The following is a 17,828-nucleotide window of genomic DNA, read 5'->3' as shown; positions in this document are numbered from 1 at the left end:
GGCGCGCTGACGTCTCCTGGCTTTAACATTAACCAGAGCAGAAGCCTGGGGGGCTGCCAGCCGCGGGGGCGGGGGGCCAGCACCCACTTCTCCAGGGCAGTGCTGGGGTCTTGGGTGTCCCTGCTCCCACTGCTGGGCCCCCCCATCCTGCCAGCAGCCCTGCAGCCCCACGGCCAGCACCGCAGTGGCTGGTTGTTGCCCCCCCTGACCCAGCACAGGGCCCAGGGTGGGGGGCTCCCCAGCTGCCCCCGCTTGCAGCGCAGCCCCTCCCTGGGCTGCCCTCGCCCCGGCCCTGCGGTCAGAGCCACCCAGTGACCGCGGCCACTGCAGGGACGAGGTCACACCAGCGCCGCGGCCATCCCCCCGCGGCGCTGACGGCAGCGGCCATGTGGCAGCGTCCCAGGGCAGGGCTGCCTCCAGACAAAGGCGGCCATCCCTGGCCGGGGCCCAGGCCGCACGCCCCAGCCCGCTGCCAAACCAGCCTCCCCCCAGCGTGAAGGGCCCCTGGGGGGGGTCCCTGGGGGGCTGGCGGGGCAGCCCAGGGCCGGAGCCCCCCGGGAGCTTCCCCCCAGGACCTAGAGGGGTGTTCTGGCCACACATGCCCGGCGGGGCGATGTGCGGTGTTTCCTCGTGCCAGCGGTGCCATCCCCAAACATCGGCCTCCCTCACTGGCACTGCTCAGAGCTGCCAGGGCTGGGGGGGGGAGGGGGGGGGGGGGGGGCTGTGTCCCCCCCATTTGGCAGGGGTCTGTCTGCCCCAGGGCTGCTGGCCAGTGGCGTGGGACAGGGATGACATGGACTGTGTCCCCACACCCCCCCCACGGGCCCAGGGGGGCACAGAGCAGGCAGCTGCCTGCGGCAGATCCCCGGCACATGCCAGCAGCACTGCCCGCACTGCCCACAGTGAGGTGGCCCAGCTGCTCTGGGGACACGGCGTGACGTCCAGTGGCTCAGTGCCGAGGGGCTCGGTGGCCCCGGGCGGGCAGACGGCAGCGCTGGGGGACGGGAGAAAGGTTGGAAAGTGCTCGCTGCTCTGCGGCTCCGGGAAGGGGGTGCAGGGCCACGGCTGGCCAGCTCGGGGACCCCCACCCGGGACCCCCGCCCGGCCCAGTCCCCGTGACGCTGGCTCCCGGGGAGGGCCGGCACCGCTGCCACGGCTGCACGGCAGCTCTGCTCGGGGCTGGGGTCTCTCGTGCTGGGGGAGTGTGTCCTGCCCAGGTCACCCCCTCGTCGCACACCCGGCACTGCCAACACCCCGCCAGCGGCCTTCAGCTCTGCGCTTGTCACCGCGGGGACCCCCCAAACCGCGGGGAGCCAAGCGTCACCCCGAGGTGCCTGGAGCCACGAGCCACCCCAAAAGGCCGGGACCCAGGTGTCACCGTGGGGGACTCCGGGTGATGCCTGGCGCCACATGCAGCCACCACGTGACACCAACCCCTCCTCGCCCTGCTGCACCCCCCAACCCGCGGGCTCTCAGGCTCTGCACCCCACCAAAAGCCATGCCGAGCTTCCCCACAGCGCTGAGGGTGGCATGAAGCCACCCTCGCCTGGGACGGGGGGGACACACACACCGGCCTCGGCCCGTGTGCGGGCCAGCACCAGTCCCGGGCCAGCATCACTCCGGGCAGCCCCGAGGGCTCTCCCGGCCCTGACGCTGAGCCAGGGCCCGCCCCCCCCCCAGCTTCCGCACCCCAGAACTGGGATTGACCCCCCCGGCAGCCCCCCGGACTCCTGCTCCCCGCCCCCCGGAGCGGTGGAGGTGCCGGTGGCGGTGCCGGTGGCGGTGGCGGGGCGGGAGCCGAGCGGCGGCGGCGGGGGCGGCCGGGCGGGGCGGCCCTTTGTTGCGAGCGGCGGGCGGAGCAGCCGGAGCCGCCCGGAGCCGCGGGGCGGGGGGGGGGGGGGGAACACCCCGGAACCGCCCCCGCTGCCGGCGGGTCCCGCCGCACCCGCCGCCGAGCCGGTGAGCAGCGGGGCGGGGCGGGGGGGGAGCACCGGGCACGGGGGGGGTGGGAGGGGGTGTGCGTGTGCAAGGGGGGGTGCACAGGCGGCTGCGTGAGGGGGGGTGTGGGGGGGTGCACGGTTCCTGCGAGCTTGCGTGTGCAGCCGTGCGGGAGTGTGCGGGGGTGGGGGGGGGTGTGGGGATGCGCAGGGGTGCACGGGGATGTGCAGGGATGTGTAAGGGTGTGCAAGGCTGTGCAGGGCTGCACAGGGGTGCACCGCGGGGTGCAGGGGTGCGCAGGCGTGTGCAAGGGTGTGCAGGGATGTGCAGGGATGCACAGGGCTGCGGGGGTGCGCAGGGCTGTGCAGGGGTATGAAGGGTTGTGCAGGGGCGCACAGGGGTGCGCGTGTGCTCACACACACGTGTGTGTGTGCGCACAGGGGCTGTGCGAGGGGCTGTGTGTGCACGTGCTCGGGGCTCCACGAGGGATGTGTGCATGGCGGGGGGGACGGGTGGCCTGGGGGTGTGTGGGGGTGTGTGTGTGTGTGGATGTGCGTGTGTGTGTGTGTGCACGTGTTCATGTGTGTGCATGTGTGTGTGTATGTGTGTGTGCACGTGTTCATGTGTGTACGTGTGTGTGTGCATGTGTGTGTGTGTGTGTGTGTATGTGTGTGTGTGCATGTGTGTGTGCGCGTGTGTGTGCTGGGCGCAGGCACCCTCGGGGAGGGTGTTCTCATGGCAGCCCCCCTGCCGCGTGGGGCTGTTCCCCGCAGGGGTGTTGCCAGGCGTGTGTTTGCCGCCCGGGGTGTGTGCGGCCTCCCCACGTGTGTTCACATCTGTGTCGGGTGTGCGTCACGCACGGGGCCTGGCCGAGGGTACGCAACTGCCCCATGCTGGGGTCGCTCGTGGGGACGTGTGTGTGCACACTCAGGGCCAGGCCTGGGGCACGCGTGTGCGTGGCGTGTCCCACGCGTGTGGGTGCTTTTGGGGCCTGACACCCCCTCCTCCCCCAGGCAGCACCACAGCGGGGGTGAGGCTGTGCCGAGGGGGCCTGGTTTGGGGCTCACACCCTCCCAGTCCCTGCGCCCCGGCATGCAGAAGCGCCTGCGCTCAGAGCCCCCCGCGTCCCTGCTCCCCGAGGGGTGCCCGGGGCAGCCGGCGTGCCCGTGCCACGCTCCCCCCCGCCGCGACGCCTGCGGTTGTGCCACCGGCTGCGGCGGGACACACACGGCGTCGCCCGAGCAGCTGGGTCCGGGAGCATCTGTGCGTGAATCAGCACGGCCGTGGCCTGCGCGGCCGCAGGTGTGCGTGCAAGCGCGCTCACGCTCTGCGCCTGTGCGTGGCGAGGGGAGGCCGCGCTCGGGAGGGGGCCCGGGGGGGGCTGCCTGGTGTTGTCTGGCAGCTCCAGGAGAGAGCCGAGCCGGGGGCGTGCGTGTGAGCCACGGGAGATGTGGGTCGGGAGGAAGAGCCCGGGTGCGTAGGCTGCGTGCGAGCCGGCTGCAGGTCTGTGAGCAGGAACATGCCTGCGCTGCTGCCTGCGCTGCTGCCTGCACTGGGGCAGGCTGCAGAAGGGAGGCGTGAGCTCACCAGCAGCGGCAGTGGGGCGCACGCAGCCCGCTCCTTGCACCGTCTTCCCAGGCACCCACCGCCTGCCGGAACAGGGCAGAGGGCGCCGGTGTGGGAATTGGGTGCAGAAACTGCAATCCCGGTGACCCCAGGCCGTAGGTTTATGGTGCTGCCCAGGCCCGGCACCCCGAGCAGTTTCCCCATCACCCACCGCTGTTGCAGGTGGCGGGTGGGCCGGGACAGCGGCGCGGCTGCCGTGTGCGTGCCGGTACCTGCCCGTGCGGGTGCGGGAGCGGGCAGGGTGCTGCAGGGTGCCCCTGGCGCTGCCCGCGCTGGCAGCCTGCGTGGGCAGGCGGAGGAGATAAATGGGAGTTTGTCGTAAACAGGCCTGGCTGCCAGCAGCCGTGGGGAGCGCCTCGCCGCCCCGCTTAAAGGCGCAGGCTCTGGCCTCGCTCCGCTGCCTGCTCGCTGCCTGCTCGCTGCCCAGCCTGGGCCAGGACTGCCTGCCCTCCCTCCCTGCCCCCAGAGCAGCCAGCCTCCCCGCAGGGGGTTCCGTCACTGCGTGCCATCACACCGGGGTGTTGGCACAGCCTCACACAGGCGATAGCCAGGTCCCCAGAGCCCCCTGGGGTGCCATGGCAGGGTTGGGGGGGGGCATGGCTGCGGGGGTGTCTGCTCCCACCCCACTCAGGGTGACGTGCCTGTCTTGGTGACGTAGAGCCCTGTCCCGTCTGTGGCACTTCCCGGGCAAAGGGTGCTGATAAGGCAGGTGGGGTGGAGCCAGTGGGGACCCAGGAAAGGACATCGGCCCAGGGAGGGAGCTGAGCCCGGGAGGGCGGCAGGGGCACCCCGGCAGCCCCAGCCCCTGGGTGCCAGGTACGGCCCGGGCAGGGGCACCGTCCAGCAGTGCCAAGCGTGGGAGCATGGGCGCAGACGTCTCGGGAGCGTGGGGAGCGCTTCTCCCAGGCGGGGAGCTCACAGCGGACCCCACTGGTGGGGTGGCGATGGGCAGGGGTGCCAGGGCCAAGCAGGGCGGCGTGGAGCTCTGCCTCGCGTGTGGGGAGGGCAGCCCTGGCCCCAGGAGAGCTGCCTGCTGCGAGGAGAGACCCTTTCCCCCCCGTCGCCATGGCAAAATAAGCAGCTGTCATTAATAACGCGTCACCATGGCAACTGCTGCCCGAGCGGGCAGCTCTCGGGGGTCCGCATGGGCTTCTGCGGGGGGGCCGCGAGCTCTCCCCGCATCCTGGCCGGGGTGCTGAGCCCCCCGTGGGCCCAGGTGGAGAGTCGTGCCCAGCACTGCTGGCTCGGTGGCATGTCCAGGCCACCCGGCCCACGCTGTGGCCACCACAGGGCCCATCCCGGGACCCCCAGGGATGGGGCGCGGGGGCTAGCAGGGACGTGTCCCCCCAGACCTGGGTGCTGCCCGGTGCGGGCACCGGTGCCGGTGAGCTTTGCCCCGCGGGGTGGGCTGGCACAGGCGTCCTGCTGCCTGGCGGGGCTGTGCCCCACGGTGCCCGGTGTTCCCCGGGGGAGGCCAGGGGCCCCCTGCAGGCAGCGCGGCCGGACAGCCCGGGGGAGCCGGAGCAAAGCTCGAGCTGTGGGAGCAGCGTGGGGGACGAGCTGTCCCCAGGCCAGACTTTCCCGGGACAGACACCCCCGGGACAGACGTCCCCAGCCCTTCCCGGGACGGCCATCCCCGGGGTCCCAGGCCAGTCGATGCTCCCTGCTGCAGGGAGGGGAGGGTGGGTGCGTGGGAGCCCCCCCCCGGGTGCTGTTCGTGCGTGGGACAAAGCACCGGTGGGACGGGGCGGTCCCGGCAGGGCACGGCGGGGGAAGCTCGCAGCACCGGGTGCCCCACGGAGCCGCCGCGATCCGGGAGCGGGTCCCGGCGGGGCGGGGCGGGGGCGGTCCCGGCGGGGAACCGGCCGCCTCCTCTTCCGAGCTTCCCGCCCCGCCCGGGGCACCGGCTCGGCTCGGTGCAGCCCGGATCGGTACCGGGCGCTCGGCTCGGCTCGGCGGAGCCCGGCCCGGCTCGGCTCGGTACGGCTGGGCTGGGCCCCGCGTGTGGCCGCCCTGTCCCGCCCCGTCCCTCCCCGGTGCTCGGGCGGGCGGGGACCCCCGGGGCCGGGGCGGGCGGGGGCGGTACCGGGGCCGGGCCGAGCCGAGCCGCGCCGTTGAGCCCCGCTCTCCCCGCAGGTCTGCAGCTCCCGGGCGGCTTCGCGGGAGGCGGCGGAGGCCCGGCCCGGCCCGGCCCGGCCCGCCCCGGGATGGCGGCGCGGCCGGCGCTGCCCGTCCTGGCGCACTCGGTGCTGGTGGCGTTGCTGGTGGCGGCGGCGGAGGAGCCGGTGCCGCGGGTCAGCCTGCCCTACGGTGAGTGTCTGCCCCGCGGGGGCTCGGGCGGGTCCCCCCCTCCTTTCCCCCGGGGCGGCTGAGCATCACCCCTCACCCCAGGGCTCCCCACGCCCCGCGTGGAATCTCCTTGTGATGACCGGCGGTGCTGAGGCTGTACAGCACCCTCCCAGCTGGCCCGGTGAACCGGGGCCCGCCGTGGGGCTGGGGCGGCTGCGCTCCTCGGGGACGCAGGGGGACGCAGGGCAGTGGGGACCCCCAGGCAGCAGGGACCCCCCCGGGCAGCAGGGACGTCCCCGGGCAGCAGGGATCCCCTCAGGCAGCGGGGACCGCCGGGCAGCGGACCCCCCCCAGGCAGCAGGGACCCCCCCCCGGGCAGCAGGAATCTCCCCTGGGCAGTGGGGCCCCCCCCGGGGAAGTGGGGTGCAGCAGAGCCCCTGGACCCCACGCACGGCAGCCGGGGCACGGAGCCGTGCGTCCCTGCATCAGGACCCACACCGAGGGCGCAAGTGGGCGCAGGGCACCCCGGGGTGCTCATGACCCTGCATGCAGGGTGGCAGCAGCCACATCCCGCGTGGGGTGTGGTGAGGTGGCCGTGGGGGCTGGTTTGGGCAGCGGGGTGCCTGCAGGCCCCCGCCCCTCTCAGCCGAGCCCCTGGGGCTCTGCGCAGCCCCTTGCTGCTCTGGACCCACTGCTGCCCCATCAGCAGCAGGATCCATCCCAGCGGGGCTGGGGGCAGGGAGGGGCTGCTCGGCCAGGCAGAACCCCTCGCAAGTGGCGGGGCTGGCCCACAGACCCCTCTCGCCCTGTGGAGACCCCCCCCCACGCCGGGGGTGAGGGGCAGGCCACCCTCCACGGGCAGCTCAGCACCGGCAGCTGCTGGGCCCAGCTCCATCGCCCGGCGCTGGGGCCATGGCGTGGCAGGGGCCGCCTGCGTGTGTCCAGGCGGGCTGTGCTGCCAGGAGAAGGTGGCTAAATCCAGCGGGGCCCGGCCTGCGCTGGGAGGGTGCAGTGGTTTGGGCCGGGCCGGCTCTGGCAGCGAAGCACGGGCAGCTGGTTGCACTCCCTGGCTCAGCACGCTGCGGCTCGTCGGCGTGGACGTGGCCGCGCCACGTGCTCCCGTGACTTGCTGGCCACAGTCGTGGTGGCCCCACAGGCCTTCTGGGACCCGCTGAGCTGGACAGGAGGGCCTGGGAGCCAGCGGGACGGCCCAGCTCGGCGTCGTGCCATGCTGTGCCACGCCGTGCCGCCTCGAGCCGCGCTGCCCGGCCCTGCCTGCACCGACCGGTTCTGGCCGAGCTCTGCCCACCTGCGGAGGCTGCTTCGGCTGTGGGGGCTGCAGCTCACGGGGGGGGTCCTGACCCGGACCCCAGCACTGCCACGGGGAGCCGGGGGGCGGAGGGGGGCGGGAGGGCAGCATGTGCCCAGTGGTGGGTCCTGGGGAGCGCGGTCGGAGGGAGGGAGGAGCTGAGGAGCTGCTCCCCGGGAAGCGCTGGATGTGCCTCCAGCAGGTTTGTCTGGAAGAAGCAGGTCTTGTCCTAACAGGTCCCTTGGCAGCCGGCACCAGCTCCCGCAGCTCCCCGGGGCGGGGGGGGGCCCCGCTGCCCCTCCGCTGCCTGTGCTGGGCTGTGCCCTGGTGCTGGGATGTGGGACCCCCCGTGGGAGGATGCCCTGGGGGGGGTCAGCATCTCTCCCCCCGTGCTGCTGAGCCGGGGGTGCTGGGCCAGGGGCCAGCAGAGCCCCCGGGGACTGGGGAGATGCTGCCCCCCCCATCCAGCATAGCCGGAGCTCATGGAGCAACAGGGTCGGGAGAGAGGAGCAGGGTCCGGCCCTGCAGCACCTCCAGCCGTCGCGGGGGCTCGCGGGGGCCCCGGGGCCATCCCGGCAGGGATCTGGGTGCGGGCAGGGGTTCGGGGAAGGTCGGGGCATCCCCAGAGTGTCAGGGGTGAGGGAGTTGTCAGCGTGAGTCAGCCCGACGTGTCCCGCTGACACAGCCGGGCCCATCTGATTCAGAGCGGCTGCGGGAGAGGAAAGGCTTCCGGGGCCCGGCCACCCACGCGGGACAGGCGCGCCGTGACTCAGCCCCAACCTCTGCCCCGGCGTCCGGCATGGGCACCCGCGGCGTGGGCAGCCGGTCCCGGCACCCGTCTCTCCCTGCCACAAACTCGGGGTCCCCGCAGGGCCAGGCTGGGCCACCCATGCAGTGGGGCTGAGCCCCAGGGACCGTTGTGCAGCCGGGCAAGCGCAGCCCTGGCTGCGGTGGCCAACGCCGGGCAGGGCTGCTGTGGCATGCCCCGAGGCCGGGACGAGGCGGTGGATGGTGCTGGCAGCAGCGCAGAGGCGGCCCTCGGATGCTATCACGGCCACGCACGGTTCGCCGCGGTGCTCCGGGTGTCCGAGCGCGTGGGGAGAGCCGGATCCGGCCCCGGCAGCGCGGGTGGGTGCAGGAGCGAGCCGTGGTGCAGCTGATGCCCATTGCTCTCCCTCCCCAGACTCGGCTGAGCGGGTGGTGCAGCGGTTCGAGGTGCCCGGTGCGTCCAACTACACGGCCCTGCTGCTGAGCCCGGACGGCGGCACGCTCTACCTGGGGGCTCGTGAGCTGCTCCTCGCCGTCAACACCAGCCGCTTCCAGACTGGGACACCAGCTCACAGGGTGAGATGCCCCCCCCGTGCAGGACCATGGACTCCTGGGGTTCTTGGGGAGGGGGCACCGAGCTGGCTCTGGTGCAGGGGGTCCCCTCCCCAGTGGCATTTGGGGTCTGTGCAAGCTGCTGCACTTTTGGGAGCTGCTCGGGACGGTGCGGAGGCAGCCACCCCCCACCGCCATCCCAGGCATTGGGGTGCTTGGCCCCAGCCAGCGTGATTGAGGTGGGGAGGGGCCTGATGCTGGGGGTGAGCATCAGGGAAGGGGGGTGTGGGGACCAGCCGGTGGCAGGGGGGCTCCCAGTGACCGTCCCCTCTCTGCAGCTGCTGTGGAGCGCGGATGAGGAGAAGAAGAGGCAGTGCGTGTTCAAGGGGAAGGACCCCCAGGTGAGCCCCACTGCCGGGGGGTGTCTGGGGGCTGTGGTGGGCAGCGCCTGGTGCCGGGGTGCAGGCGGGAGGGCTGAGCCGGATCCTCTCACCCCTGCAGAGGGACTGTCACAACTACATCAAGATGCTGCTGCAGCTGAACAGCACCCACCTCTACACCTGCGGGACCTGCGCCTTCAGCCCAGCCTGCGCCTACATCGTGAGCGTGGGGAGCAGGGAGCGCCGCTGAGGGGGCGGCCCCCCCCGTGCCGGGGGGTCCCGGGTGCTGGGGCAGGCGCTGCCGGCTCACGGCCCTGGTCCTGTTGCAGAACGTGCAGCGCTTCAGCCTGGAGCGGGATGCGGCGGGGAAGGTGCTGCTGGAGGATGGGAAGGGACGCTGCCCCTTCGACCCCGAGTACCGGTCCACGGCCGTCATGGTCGGTAAGGCACACCGCCCCGGGACCCTCACCCTTCCGCCATGCCTCAGCCCGGCACGGACACGGTGGGGGAGCGGGGCCGTGCTGGTGGCGTGTGCTGGGTCCCAGCGGGAGCGTCTCTTTCTTTGGCAGACGGCGAGCTCTACGCCGGGACTGTCAGCAACTTCCAGGGCAACGAGCCCACTATCTACCGCAGCCAGGAGAGCCGCATCGCCCTCAAGACGGAGAACTCCCTTAACTGGCTGCAGGGTGGGCGCCAGGGTGGCACGGCGGGTTGGGGTCTCCATCCCCCGCAATGGGGGAGGTGTGGGGATGGGGCCAGCCCGGTGGCAAGGCGATGCTGAGGGCACCTGTGTCCCCAGACCCGGTCTTCGTGGGCTCGGCTTACCTGCGGGAGAGCCTGCCTGCTGGCAACCCCGAGGGCGACGACGACAAGGTCTACTTCTTCTTCAGTGAGACTGGCAAGGAGTTTGACTACTTCGAGAACACCATCGTCTCCCGCATCGCACGCGTGTGCAAGGTGGGTGCGGGGCAGTGGGGAGTGTGTGGGGGCTGTGCCCAGGGTGTCACTCACTGCTGGGGTTGGGGGGGGTGTGGGACCACCCTGCACGTCTCCGTCCCCCAGTTTCTGGACACCGCAGGAGGGGACCAGTACCCAGGGGAGACCCCTCTGGGGAGTTATGGCTCCGAAGTGGCTCTGTGGCTCGAGCCTGCTGCTCCCGCCGGCCCCGCTGGTGGCAGCAACCCTTCCCTGTCTCCTCTGCCCCCTCGCCATGAGGGACACGAGCCCCGTCCTCCTCTCGGGTCATGTTTCCCTTCCCCTGGGCACTTCGGATGCTGCTTCTCTTGTGCTCCCTGACACTGGGGCGGCTCCGCGGTGCTGCGCAGATGGACGGACAGACCCCTGCTCCCTTCACCCAGCCCCACGGGGCTCCCCGCTGCTGGGCGGCCACGGCATCGTGCCCTGACCCACTGTGCCGCGCAGGGGGACCAGGGCGGGGAGCGCGTGCTGCAGCGGCGGTGGACGACCTTCCTGAAGGCGCAGCTGCTCTGCTCACACCCCGAGGACGGCTTCCCCTTCAACGTGCTGCAGGACGTCTTCGTGCTCACCCCAGGGGAGCTGCGCTGGAGGGAGACGCTCTTCTACGGGGTCTTCACCTCACAGTGGTGAGCGGCGGGGTGGGGGACCTGGCAGCGCTGCCTGCAGGGCGGTCGGCGGGCTGCGGGGAGGCATGGGGGGCTCGGCAGAGATGGGGTGCCTGATCTTGCCGCGGGCTTTGCCTCTCCCCCGGCAGGAACAAGGGCGGCCTGGGCAGCTCGGCCGTGTGCGCCTTCCCCATGCGCAGTGTGCAGCGAGCCTTCGGCGGGCTCTACAAGGAGGTGAACCGCGAGACGCAGCAGTGGTACACAGACACCGGCCCCGTGCCGGAGCCCCGGCCGGGCACGGTAGGTGCCTCCCCGGTTCCTGCCCGAGCACAGGACACGGGGCAGCCCGTCATGCTCTCCCAGTCCTGGCAGCGGCTGCGGCACGGCCACCCACCCGCACCCTGCGCCCCAGCCAAGCCCCTTCCTCTCTCCCCAGTGCATCACCAGCCACACGCGGCACCTGAAGATCAACTCGTCCCTCCAGATGCCGGACCGGGTGCTGAACTTCATCAAGGACCATTTCCTGATGGACAGCCCAGTGCGCAGCCAGCCGCTGCTGCTGCAGAGCCGCCTGCGCTACCAGCAGATCGGCGTCCACCGTGCTCAGGGCCTCCACGGCACCTATGACGTCCTCTTCCTGGGCACAGGTGGGTGCAAGGGTGCAGGGCGGGTGCCAGTGCGCTGTGTCCCGCCCCCCCGCCCCGGCCCCACTCAGCACGGCCCTTGTGTTCGCAGACGATGGCCGGTTGCACAAGGCTGTGCGCGTGAACCACGGGGTGCACATCATCGAGGAGATCCGCCTCTTCCCCGCTGGCCAGCCTGTTCTGCAGCTGCTGCTGGACCAGGAGCAGGCAGGACCAGGGCACGGGCGCACTGGGGCGAGGGTGGGGGGGTGCTTTGGGCTTGGCCCGCGCGTGGGGCAGGTCCTGCCTGGGGGCTGGGGGCCAAGAGGTGTGCAGGAGCCGACCCCGCTGCACAGCGCCGGGGCCGCTGGCTGACCCCGCTGTGCCCCCTCCCGCAGGGCCTGGTGTACGCAGCCACCTATGCCGCGGTGGCTCAGGTGCCCTTCGCCAACTGCAGCCTGTACCGCAGCTGCGGGGAGTGTGTGCTGGCACGGGACCCCTTCTGCGCCTGGAGCCGGGGTGCCTGCCGCAGGGCCGCCCTGCACCCTCCGGCACACCCCCAGTAAGTGCTGCACCCCCTCCCCACCTCGCGGCACCCCGCGGCACCCCGCTGCCCTGACTCCGCTCTGTCCCCAGGCTCTGGGCACAGGACATCGAGGCCGCTGACACGGAGCGGCTCTGCCAGCTGGCCAACACCTCCCAGCCCCGTCCCCGCGTCCTCCTGCCCCCAGGTGAGCTCCGGTGGGTGCTGCCCAGGCCCGGGATGTCCCAGTGCCTCCCAGGGTCCCACCCAGCACCCCCCATCCCCGCCCCTGCCTGCATTGGGGGTCCCCGCGGCCTCGCTGACGTCTCCACGGGTTGTCTCCCCTCAGCCTCGGGCGCCCCGTGCCAGCGGATCCAGCTGCCACCCAATGCGGTGCGGCCGCTGCCATGCCGGCTGCTCTCCAACCTGGCGTCACGGCGCTGGCTGCACGACGGGGTGCCCGTCAACGCTTCCTACCTGGTGCTGCCCGACGGGGCCCTCATCCTGGTGGGCAGCCCCGAGCGGGCAGGCACCTATGAGTGCTGGTCACTGGAGGAGGGCTTCCGCAAGCTGATGGCCAGCTACTGCGTGGGTGTGCAGGAGGTGGCCCGCGGGCCACTGGACCCTGGCAGGAAGGTCGCCGCTGGCCGGGACGCCCTGGAGACCGTCAGCACGTCCCGGAGCACCTCGGCAGTGGGCAGCACCGCAGCCCGGCTGGATGGCAAGACCTACTGGACCGAGTTCCTGGTGATGTGCGTGCTCTTCGCCGCCGCCGTCCTCGTGCTGGTCCTCTTCCTCCTGCACCGCCACCGTGACGGCATGAAATCCTTGCTGGAGCCTGGGGACCCCAGCCGGCATCAGAAGCCGCCCCGCAAGCCGGTGGAGAGTCTGCCCCTGAACGGCAGCAGCCTGCCCAGCACGGCGCCTGAGCACAAGGGCTACCAGGCTCTGCAGGACAACTACATCGTCAGCACCCCTGTGCACGAGCCCCCAGCCCCCCCACGCGCCTTCTCCGAGTCAGAGAAGAGGCCCCTCCACGTCCGGGACAGCTTCGTGGAGGTGTCTCCCGCCTGCCAAAGACCCCGGGTGCGCCTGGGCTCCGAGATCCAGGACTCGGTGGTGTGACGGGGACGAGAGCTGAGCCCGCCCCCGCCTCTGCTCTGCTGAGCCTCGCCGGACCGCGGTGCCATGGCCGGGGTCCGTGTTGTCTGTGTGTGCATGCCCGGAGCCCGCGACCTGCTGTGGCGCCCACGCCCTGCTGCGGCACCCGCTCCGCCGGCGAGGGGCTTGGCTCCCCTGGGAGCTCCACGGGCATCACCTCAGCCACTCTGGCCCCGTTCCTGGGGACGGTGCTGGCAGCTCCGGGTGCAAGGGGTGCTGCGTGCCTTCCAGGGACGTGTGGGACTCTATCCCCAGCCCAGCGTCCCCGCCACAGGGATGGACAAGGCGCCTGGCTCTGCGGGGCCGTGGCCCCCTCTATGCAGAGGGCAGGAGGGGGCAGCCGCAGCCCCCCCGCGCCCCGACTCACTGTGACGTCCCGCTGCGGGACCCGGAGCCACGCGTGCGGCCGGGCGGTGCCGGCGCAGCGAGCCCGCGGCATGTGCTGTGTGTCTGTGCTTGGTTCGTTTTTAATATGTCGAAAATGTGAATTGTGTCCCGGGGAGGGAGCAGGGAGTGGCGCTCGCCCCGCGCCGGGCCGGGCAGCGACTGACCCCCGCGTCCCCACGTGTGTGTGCAGAAACGTTTGTGGTTTTTATATAAAGTCCAGGTGTCTCCTTTGGATGCGTGTGTGGTGCCTCGGTGCCTTCCCGGGGCTGACTGTGGCTGGGACCATCCCAGCAGCCCCACGGAGAGGAAAACCAGCCCGTGGCCGTGGCTCCTCACCCAGGCAGGGATGGACAGATGGACGGGGCAGGAGCATTGTGCTGGCGGTCAGATCTCCTGCAGTCTGCAACGTCCCTGTGTGCTTGGCCGGGGCACACGGGGAGCACAGAGGGTCCCTGGGATGCTGCTGTCAGGGCATCGGGCGTCGGTGGCAGCGAGATCAGGCAGCGCCCGGTTGTTTGGGGGCCCTGTGGAGGCACCTGCTGCGGCCAGTGGGGCGGAGCAGAGTGGCCCCTGGGATGGGGGGAGCTGCAGAGCAATGGGGTGATGCCCTCCCAGCACCCCGAGAAGTGCAGGAAGGCAGAGGTGACCGGGAGGAAGAAAAGTGGGTGCCTGGGGCTGGAAGCAGGGCAGCCCCTTCCCCGGGACCACGGAGTTGTGCTGCAGGAGGGACCCCACTGCCAGCCTGGGCACAGGTAGGTTCTTGTCTCCCCCCCTCCAGCTGCTTTGGCAGCAGAACCAGCCGCCGTCAGGGCTGAGGGCTGGGACCTGGGTTGAGGCGCCACGCGCGAGCCCTCGTGTCTGGGAAGCGCCGGCAGCACGAGCGCGGGGCCGGGGTAAGCGGTGAGCTCCACACCGAGCTGGCGAGTCGAGGCAGGTTTCACCCCCCTGGGGACCAGCACTGCATCGCTCCCAGCCGGACCAGCACACTGAACTTCCTGCCCAGCCTGTTCTGGGACATCAAAAAAGCCACCGGAGGCGTTGGCTGGTGCTGTGCCAGCAGACACAGCCCCCGGGGCTGCAGGGGCGCAGGCTGTGGCGGGCAGATCCCATTGGCACCGAGCTGGAAGGGCCAGTGCCACCGGGAGCGAGGAGCCGGGACGTGAGAAAGGGCCATGCCGGCGCCCCGAGACAGCCGCCCTCCGCTCCACCCCGGCGCGGGAGCTCCCGCGGGGCGAGCCGGGCCCCGGGCGCCTGCCGCAGCCCGGCCATCGCCTCGCCTCGCAGCTGCGGGCAGGAGGGGTGCCGGCGTGGCCGGGGGCTCGCTGGGAAGCGCAGGCAGGGCCATTGCCCGCAGCTGGCAGCGGGCCAGGGCGAAGCCTGGTGGATGCACAGACACAAAGGGCTCTGGCACTGCCCGCAGCAAAGGTAGCCCCTCGCCTGCCCTGGATTTCCCTTTGTGCCTCTCGCTGGAGAGCCGAGCTCTTTGTGCGGCGCCTGCTGAGAACAGGCCCCGCGTTTAGAGGAGGGAGGCGGCTCACGGAAAGGGCTGTCACCGAGGGGGACGTGGGACATGTCGCCCGGAGCCGCGGCTGGCCCGCAGGCAGAGGGGCCTGGCAGGAGGCCGTGTCCCCAGCACCCCCTGTGGCACCGGGCCCGTGGCGCTGCTGGAGCAGCCCCCGCCGCTGTCCCTGCAGCCAGACAAAGGCGGCACAGAGCAGAGGGTGAAACCAGAGCCCTTTATTTGTGTCCTCACAGGAGCAGAGGGAGGAAGAGGCCAGAGCAGCTGCTGAGCTTGAGCCAGAGGCGGGGGCAGAGAGGAAAAGAGGGAAAGGGCCTGAGTGTGGTCAGTGCTGAGACAGCGTGGCGGGACAGCTCTGCTGCCGGGGTGGCACCTCTACGGTGCCACTTTGGGGTCATTGCTGAGAGAAACAGATCCACTTTGGGGTTACTGCTGAAACGGATCCACCTTGGGGTTATTGCTGAGTAAAACGGATCCACTTTGGGATTATTGCTGAGTAAAATGGATCCACTTTGGGGTTATTGCTCAGAGAAATGGATCCACTTTGGGTTATTGCTCAAACAGACCCACGTTGCAGCAGGGAGGCCCCCGAGAAGATGGGAGAGCCAGGCAGGGGCTTGGCAGGGGGAGGCAGGTCCCTGCCTGCTCGTGGAAGGCACGAATTGGTAGTGAGGGCAGAGAGGGGCTGTGCTGGTGCTGGTGCAGCAGGCCCCCAGGCAGGAGCACCTCTGCGTGCCTCCCCCCACCCACAGAGCTACCCATGGTTTGCATAAGGAGTTAAAATTAAGTTAAAAAAGGAGCTCTCTGATCCTGGGAGAGCAGCAGGGCTGCAGGCAAGGCAGCCTCCCGGGGCCCCACCTCTGCAGGCTGCAGCTTCCGCCGTCTCGCCTGGCGCAAGGGAAGCAGGGGGGTGTCTGGCCCAAGGCACTGTGCGGCGCGGAGCAGGGGCCTCTGCGCTCTGCGTGCTGAAAGAGGAAACGTCTGAGACCACGAAGAGCTGCAGCAGCCGGAGGAGTGGGTCTGGAGAGGGGCTCTCACAGGACGATCTTGAAGGAGCTGCAAGAGACACAACAGGTTCCACACCTCCTCGCTGGGTCACACGCAAGCAGTCTGCGAGCTCCCAGCGCGGCAGGGAGGCGGCGTTAGGTGGTGTGGGAGAGGCTCTGCAGAGCGAGCACGGGACACTGCTCCCTCTGCGGCTGTGGGAGATCTCACCCAGGGTAACCAAGAGCTCTGCCCCAGCGCGGCCAGCGGGGCGGGCAAACCCCCTGGGACAAGCCATGCCACTGGACACCACCCTACCTGGTGAAGTCTGGGGAGCGGGAGACGATGTGCTGGAACTCAGAGAGATTGATGGTGCCATCCTTGTCGATGTCAGACTCCTCCAGGATCTGGAGGGGAGGGAGAAGCAGGCAGTGAGCTCCACGTGGCCTGTGCGGCAGCCCCTGCCCCACCTGACGGTCCTCACGTTTTGGATGAGCTGCTCCATCTCGGCGGTGCTCAGCCGGGACTCCTCGCCGTGCCCCGTCAGACAGTTCACCAGTTTCTCCAGGTCCTTTCTGTCCAGAGCCCCATCCCCATCAAAGTCTTTGGGGAGGGGAAAGTCACGTTTTGGCAGGGTCGCAGCGACCCCAGAGAGTCATGAGCAGCCGTGCTCGGCAAGGAGAGGGCCTGAGTGACCCGCGGTGGGCTCCAGGCCGTGCTGCACCAAACCAGCAGTTCTCACAGGGAGTTCCCACCCCTCCTGAGCACGGATTTATCCCTGCCCCCCGAGGCGCGGGGACCCCAGAACGCAGCATCTGCCCCCCAGCCTTACCAAAGATGCGGAAGGCGTAGTGAGATTTGATGTCCAAGGTAGCGGTGTCGCTGAAGACGCTCAGCATGTCGAGGAAGTCTTCGAAGGACATGCTGCCGTCCCCCTCATCCGAGGTGGAGAACACGCGGCAGATCTGGTGCTGGAAGGGGTTCGCCTGCCAACACAGAAGGGCTCAGGGCAGGGCTGGGCAGCGCCAGGCCAGCTCCCTCGTGGCAGACGCCGGCCACAGGCTGCTGCCAACCCCGCGGACAAGCGGGTCCCCCCACTCTGCACAAGAGCCTCCGCAGGGCTGCAGGGATCTCTGGGATCCTCCACGGCACGGCGGGGACAAGGAAGCTGTTTGCTGGTGCAGCATGGCGAGGGCGAAGCACCGGCACGGCGGCGGGTGAAGGGGGCCCTGCCCAAACACGCGCGGCCCCGGGGAGCAGCAGCGCGTCCTGCTGTCTGCCAGGCACCGTACCCGCAGCTCGGGCAGCGTCAGGATGCGGCTCTCGGGGAGCCGCGCGGAGCAGGCGTTCTCCCTCTCCTCCTTTGGCAGCAGTTCACTGAACCTCTTGTAGGCACTTGAAGAGGCAAGAACAAGAGAGGCTGTGGGCACGGGCAGCGCGGGCGGCTCTTCCCAGCGCTGCGCAGAGGCAACGGCCCTTTTCCCACAGCTCCGTGCCAGCCTGCCTCTGCTCCCCCCACCCCGACGGCCCGCAGCGGGGGTGAGGGGCCGGCCCTGCCCCCCCCCCAGACGGCTGGGGCTTCGGAGGGGGGAAAGAGCCGTCCCTGTGCCACTGGTGGCACCCCCAGACCTTTGCCCCTGAAGTCATGGCCGGCGGGGAAAGGCCCAGCCTGGGCTCGGCACCTCCTGCGTGGTGTGGAGCAGCTCCGCGGGGGGACGGACACCCCGCAGCGGGGCCGGGGGCCCCCCGCACCCCCACGGAGGAGACAAAACCCCTCGCAGCGGGGGGCGAGGTGCCCCCCGCTCCCTGCCCAGCGCCGTACTTACAGCAGGATCTCCTGTTTGCTCAGGAAGGTCAGCTCCTGCGGGGAGAGCGCCCGTCAGCACTGGGAACCGGGGCTTGGCCCAGGGCCCCTCAGCCCTGGGAGCCTTTGGCCTCGGGGCACCTCCCGCCCCGGGGCAGCACCGTTCCCCCCGCGACCCGCGGGCCTCCCCCGGTGCCGGTGCCCAGGTACCTGGTACTCGCTCAGCGCTTCCCGCGGTAACAGGCTGCCCGAGCCCCCCATGGCGGCCCCCGCCGCTTCCGCCTTCACGTCACCCTGCCGCTCCCCCGGCAACGCCCCGCCCCGGGGCGGGCACGGCCCGCGGGGTGACGGGAGACACCGGGGGGCACCGGTCGGTCCTCGC

General features: G+C 71.1%; 2 protein-coding genes across 4 annotated transcripts; one reads left to right on the top strand and one right to left on the bottom strand.

The window, feature by feature from the left end:
- Positions 1-1,938: 1,938 nt before the first annotated feature.
- SEMA4B (semaphorin 4B) lies at positions 1,939-13,373 on the top strand. 3 transcript variants are annotated; one of them, XM_074880597.1, is made up of 15 exons: positions 1,939-1,959; positions 5,701-5,874; positions 8,346-8,506; positions 8,821-8,883; positions 8,984-9,082; positions 9,192-9,303; positions 9,432-9,548; positions 9,662-9,819; positions 10,285-10,466; positions 10,595-10,745; positions 10,882-11,092; positions 11,181-11,296; positions 11,467-11,630; positions 11,705-11,799; positions 11,941-13,373. In XM_074880597.1, exons 2-15 carry the CDS (start codon positions 5,772-5,774, stop codon positions 12,714-12,716), a joined length of 2,508 nt encoding a protein of 835 aa, XP_074736698.1. In that variant the 5' UTR covers positions 1,939-1,959; positions 5,701-5,771; the 3' UTR covers positions 12,717-13,373. The 3 variants fall into 3 exon arrangements, with proteins under 3 accessions (XP_074736698.1, XP_074736697.1, XP_074736699.1); XM_074880596.1 differs by lacking the exon at positions 1,939-1,959 and adding an exon at positions 4,290-4,380; XM_074880598.1 differs by lacking the exon at positions 1,939-1,959 and adding an exon at positions 5,474-5,544.
- A 1,483-nt stretch (positions 13,374-14,856) lies between these two features.
- CIB1 (calcium and integrin binding 1) lies at positions 14,857-17,823 on the bottom strand. The gene is made up of 7 exons (XM_074880607.1): positions 17,657-17,823; positions 17,469-17,503; positions 16,935-17,037; positions 16,475-16,628; positions 16,127-16,245; positions 15,961-16,049; positions 14,857-15,714 (listed from the first exon to the last, which is right to left on the bottom strand). The coding sequence occupies exons 1-7, from the start codon at positions 17,705-17,707 to the stop codon at positions 15,693-15,695; spliced, it is 573 nt and encodes a 190-aa protein (XP_074736708.1). The 5' UTR covers positions 17,708-17,823; the 3' UTR covers positions 14,857-15,692.
- Between the last annotated feature and the right edge of the window lie 5 nt (positions 17,824-17,828).

The sequence above is a fragment of the Strix uralensis genome, chromosome 11 (genome assembly GCF_047716275.1).
Source record: "Strix uralensis isolate ZFMK-TIS-50842 chromosome 11, bStrUra1, whole genome shotgun sequence".
NCBI classification, from domain to species: Eukaryota; Metazoa; Chordata; class Aves; order Strigiformes; family Strigidae; genus Strix; species Strix uralensis.
Note: the sequence above shows the minus strand (reverse complement) of the source record. Positions and strands in the feature narration are given on the sequence as shown.